Source organism: Chiloscyllium plagiosum, chromosome 36, assembly GCF_004010195.1.
Source record: "Chiloscyllium plagiosum isolate BGI_BamShark_2017 chromosome 36, ASM401019v2, whole genome shotgun sequence".
Classification (NCBI taxonomy): Eukaryota; Metazoa; Chordata; class Chondrichthyes; order Orectolobiformes; family Hemiscylliidae; genus Chiloscyllium; species Chiloscyllium plagiosum.
The window spans coordinates 821,949-826,748 of record NC_057745.1 but is presented as its reverse complement, the minus strand read 5'-3'; the positions used below and the strand labels follow the sequence as shown (position 1 = coordinate 826,748).

At 41.3% G+C, this 4,800-nt stretch overlaps 1 protein-coding gene across 1 annotated transcript in view; it reads right to left on the bottom strand.

Moving 5' to 3' along the window:
- Positions 1 to 4,800, bottom strand: part of ctsh (cathepsin H) — a 39,059-nt gene that overhangs the window by 28,778 nt on the left and 5,481 nt on the right. The window contains exon 2 of the mRNA XM_043677101.1: positions 3,024 to 3,055. Coding sequence (XP_043533036.1) covers positions 3,024 to 3,055 — 32 coding nt within the window. The remainder of the gene's footprint in view (positions 1 to 3,023; positions 3,056 to 4,800) is intronic.

Below are 4,800 nucleotides of genomic sequence, written 5' to 3'. Positions count from 1 at the left end.
TTCCTCCGGGTGCTCCGGTTTCCTCCCACAGTCCAAAGATGTGCAGGTCAGGTGAATTGGCCATGCTAAATTTCCCGTAGTGTTAGGTAAGGGGTAAATGTAGGGGCATGGGTGGGTTGCGCTTCGGCGGGTCGGTGTGGACTTGTTGGGCCAAAGGGCCTGTTTCCACACTGTAATGTAATCTAAAAAATCTTTTAAAAAAAATCCCAGTCCCATGTTCCTAACCATGCCCTGGGTTCATCTGCCTTCCCTGTTAGGCATCTTGCATTGAAATAAATAGTTTAATTTATCAGTCCTTGTTTGTTCTCTACTTTGCTACTGACCTAACTGCTTCCCAACTGTACCAGTCTCACATTGATCTCTTTCCTCACTATCTTCCTGGGTTCCCCCCACCCTACTAGTTTAAATTCTCCCGAGCAGCTCTAGCAAATTTCCTTGCCAGTAGATTAGTCCCCTTCCAATTCAGGTGCAATCCGTCCTTCTTGTACAGGTCACTTCTATCCCAGAAGAGATTCCAATGATCCAAAAATGTGATCCCTTCTCCCCTGTACCAGCTCCTCAGCCATGCATTCATCTGCTCTATCCTCCTATTCCTGCCCTCACTAGCTCGTAGCACCAGGAGTAGTCCAGATATTACTACCCTTGAGGACCTCCTTTATAAATTCCTCCTAACTTTCTATATTCTCCCTTCAAAATCTCATCCTTTTCCCCTCTTATGTTGTTAGTTCCAATGTGTACAATGACCTCCTGCTGGTTCCTCTCCCCTTCGAGAATATTCTGCACCGTCTTTGAGATATCCTTGATCCCGGCACCAGGAAGGCAACACACCATTCTGAATTTTCACTGCTGGTTGCAGAAAAGTCTATCTGTGCCTCTGACTAGAGAGTCCCCCATCACAATCGATCGCTTGGAACCTGACGTAACCCTCATTATGTTAGAGCCTGTCTCGATACCAGAAACTTAGCTGTTCATGTTACATTCCCCTGAGAGTCCATCACCCCCTATATTTTCCAAAACAGCATACTTGTTTAAGATGGAGAAAGCCACAGAAGACTCTTGCACTACCTGCATAACCCTCCTCCCTTTCCTGGAGTTAACGCACCTACCTGACTGTACCTGCGGCTTTTCTCCCTTCCTATAACGGCCATCCATCACATACCCTAGCTCTTGTAAATTTCTTATTGACTGTAACTGCTACTCCAACTGATTCACAACCAAAGAACTTCCTGCAGACATAATCATCAGTAACATGGACATTCTCCCTGAAATCCCACATCCAGCAGGAAGAGCATAAAGGCCATCTACTAAAGGCTATCTTTGCTCCTTCACAATCTACAGACTCAGAAAACAGCACCGTAGTTTTACTCTAAAAAACAGTGTTCCAGGCTAACTTAGTACTTATGCTTTAATCTTTTAAAATTTAATGAAGAGACAGATCTCAATAAAACATATAATAAAGAAAGAACCCCACTCTACTCACTACTGTGGACGTACAGAAAGGTTACACTTAAAAACTATTCACTTATCTATTCCTGTGCTGTGAGTTCTCCCATACAGGTTCCTCCAAGATCTACTGTGAAGTTCGCTGACCTTGGAGGTCATGATACATGAACTCAAACAGCAAAACTGGTAACTGTGCAGGTTCACTGCTGTGTCAGATGGCAGTGTAGGTTTCTTTATCTCTCTCTCCCTCACTGACCATGTGGTCGCTGCTTTTTTTCTGTCTTTCTCCTTTTAAAAGTGCCATTGTTTTGATTTTATTCCAAAGTTCCAAAACAATGCAACAGCATGTAACACCGTAATTGCTGCTTCTGGAATTCGAGGAAATCACCTCCAACACCAAAAATACCTCAAAAAATGAGAAGCTCTTACAGCCACAATTTTTTCCCCGTCCTCCATCTTGGATTACCCAGAATCCTTTCCTTGTGTAATAACATCTCTGAACAAGTTGATAAGAAAAGACTGGGTCAAAAGGCAATTATTTAAATGTACGGAGACTGCAGAAAAGTGCAGCGACAGAGATGTTGGTATTCTTGTGTAGAAAACAAAGGGCTCACATGCAGCTGCAGCGTGTAATTAATATAGCAAATAGAATTTTTGCTTTTATTGTGAGCAGAGTTGGAGTCTTAAAAAAAAGTCTTGTTATAAGTGGACACAGTCATCATGGGGCCACACCTGGAGAAGTGTATATGGTTTTGGTCCTCCACAGTTTAAATAAAAGATGCACTGGAGCCTGTTTAAAAGAGATTTCCAGGCTGATTCCTGGGATAAAGGTATCGTTTTATCAAAAAAGGCTAAACAGATTAGGCCTTTATTCATTTGAGTTTTAAAAAATGACGGGTGATCTTATTAAACCATATAAGGTTCTGAAGGAGAAAAGATTCTGCAGGGCTTTTAGATATGTTGAGAAGATGTTTCTACCAATGGGGCATTTCAGCCATAATCTTGTTGAATGATGGGAAAGGCTTCTGAAGGACTGAACAACCTACTCCTCTTCCCTTTTTTTTTAATGTTCCCAACACTTTCCAATACTAGGGAAAGTGAAAGGGACAGAATCACAGTCTCTCAATCCTTCCTCCAATGCTGGTTCACTCTCCATCCTGAAGACTCTTCTGCCTCCTGTTTGTATGGTCTTTGCTTTGAAATCCAATAGGAAGAACTGGTCCATGCTCAGGAGCCACCAGAGTGTCCCCTGCGAGGCAGCACATTCTAGTAATCTCATTGGAGAACTTTAACAGCAGTTGAAGCAAGTTGCCAAATATATACAATGACCCAGCACTGACAGATAGGCATATGTGATAGAAGCAAAGAAAGGTCCATTTGGACAGAAAAAAAACAGGAAAGAAATATTTACATTAAAAAAAACTGAAAGAATTGCAGATCTGGAAATCTGAAACAAAAACAAATTGCTGGAAAATCTCAGCAGGTCTGGTAGAATCTGTAGATAGAAAGCAGAATTAATATCTGGGTCCAGTGACCCTTCTTCAGAACACGTGAAATAAATTTTTGAAAGAAATATTTACCTTTATCATCCATTCCTTGAAATAACTTATCTCTGAAAACCAACAAAAAGAAAATTACTGGCATTTTTAAAAGTTTATTTTGTTTCCTATAGCACTGGACTTTTGTTATTCTCTTCAATACTGTCTCAGATTGATCAATATTCACCCAAACAATGCTGTCCCAAGTGGCCACTCCATATGTGCACTCAGCTAAAGTGAACTGGGAAACTGGGTTAAAATGGAAACAATAGAGACACAATGACAGACTTTTAAGGGAACATTTAATTATACCTAACAAAGATTTATCCCAGTGAAAAAGAAAGACATTTAAAGAAGGATGCATCATATGTGGCTGGGTAGGTTAAAGTTTGAATTTAGTTGAAAGAAACACTGTGCAAATCAGCAAAGAACAGCAGTAGGTCAGAAGCTTGGACAGATTGTAAAGCCAGCAAGAAAATGGAGAAAGCAGAGTGTAAGAGAATAAAATTATAAGTCATAGTAAGAGTGTGACAAGTATGTAAACAAGAAAACAGTAACTAAAACTAGTGTCAGTCCTCTGGAGCTGGCATTGGTGAGACCATATCCAGAGCATGATGTGCAGGTTTGGCCTCCTTATTTGAAAAGGATACATTTGTTTCAGAAACAGTTCAGAACAGGTTCAATCAACTGATTCTTGGGATAAAGGGCTCATTCTAGGAAGAAAGATTGACCAAGTTGTATCTATAACAATTAGAATTTCGAAGAATAAGAAATGATCTTGGTGAAACACACAAGACCCTTGACAGATTTGATAGTCATAGCCCATAAGGTCATACAGCATGCAAACAGACTCTTCGGTCCAACCGAAGATAGTCAAAACTGTACGCAGTCCTATACTAAACTAGTCCCACCTGCCTAGGCCTGGCCCATATCCCTGTCATTCCTGAAGAAGGGCCTGTGCCCGAAACGTCGAATCTCCTGTTCCCTGGATGCTGCCTGACCTGCTGTGCTGTTCCAGCAATAAAGTTTCAACTGGCCCATATCCCTCCAAACCTTTCCTATTTATGTATATATCCAAACGTGTTTTAAACGTTATAATTGTACCGACATCCATCACTTCCTCAAAAATACGATGGGTCCTGGGGGGCATGGTTTAACTCATCCTTCTACGATGGAGTTGAGGAGAATGTCTTTTTCTCAGTGGGTCGCTTGTCTGTGGAATCCTCTTCCCTGAAAAGCGGTGGAGCTATTGCATTCTGAGGGTTGTCATGGCACAGTCCAATATCCTGTTTATACCTAACATATGCTTCCTTCTTTTTCTTAACCAAACCCTCAATTTCTTCAGTCATCCAGCATTCCCTATACCTACCAGCCTTCCCTTTCACCCTGACAGGAATATACTTTCTCTGGATTCTCATTACCTCATTTCTGAAGGCTTCCCATTTTCCAGCCGTCCCTTTACCTGCAAACATCTGCCCCCAATCAGCTTTCGAAAATTCTTGCCTAATACTGTCAAAATTGGCCTTTCTCCAATTTAGAACTACAACTTTAAGATCTGGTCTATTCCTTTTCCATCACTACTTTAAAACAAATAGAAATATGGTCTCTGGCCCCAAAGTGCTCCCCCACTGACACCTCAGTCACCTGCCCTGCCTTATTTCCCAAGAGTAGGTCAAGTTTTGCACCTTCTCTAGTAGGTACATCCACATACTGAATCAGAAAAATTCTTGTACACAGTTAAGAAATTTCTCTCCATCTAAACCTTTAATACTATGGCAGTCCCAGTCGATGTTTGGAAAGTTAAAATCCCCTACCATAA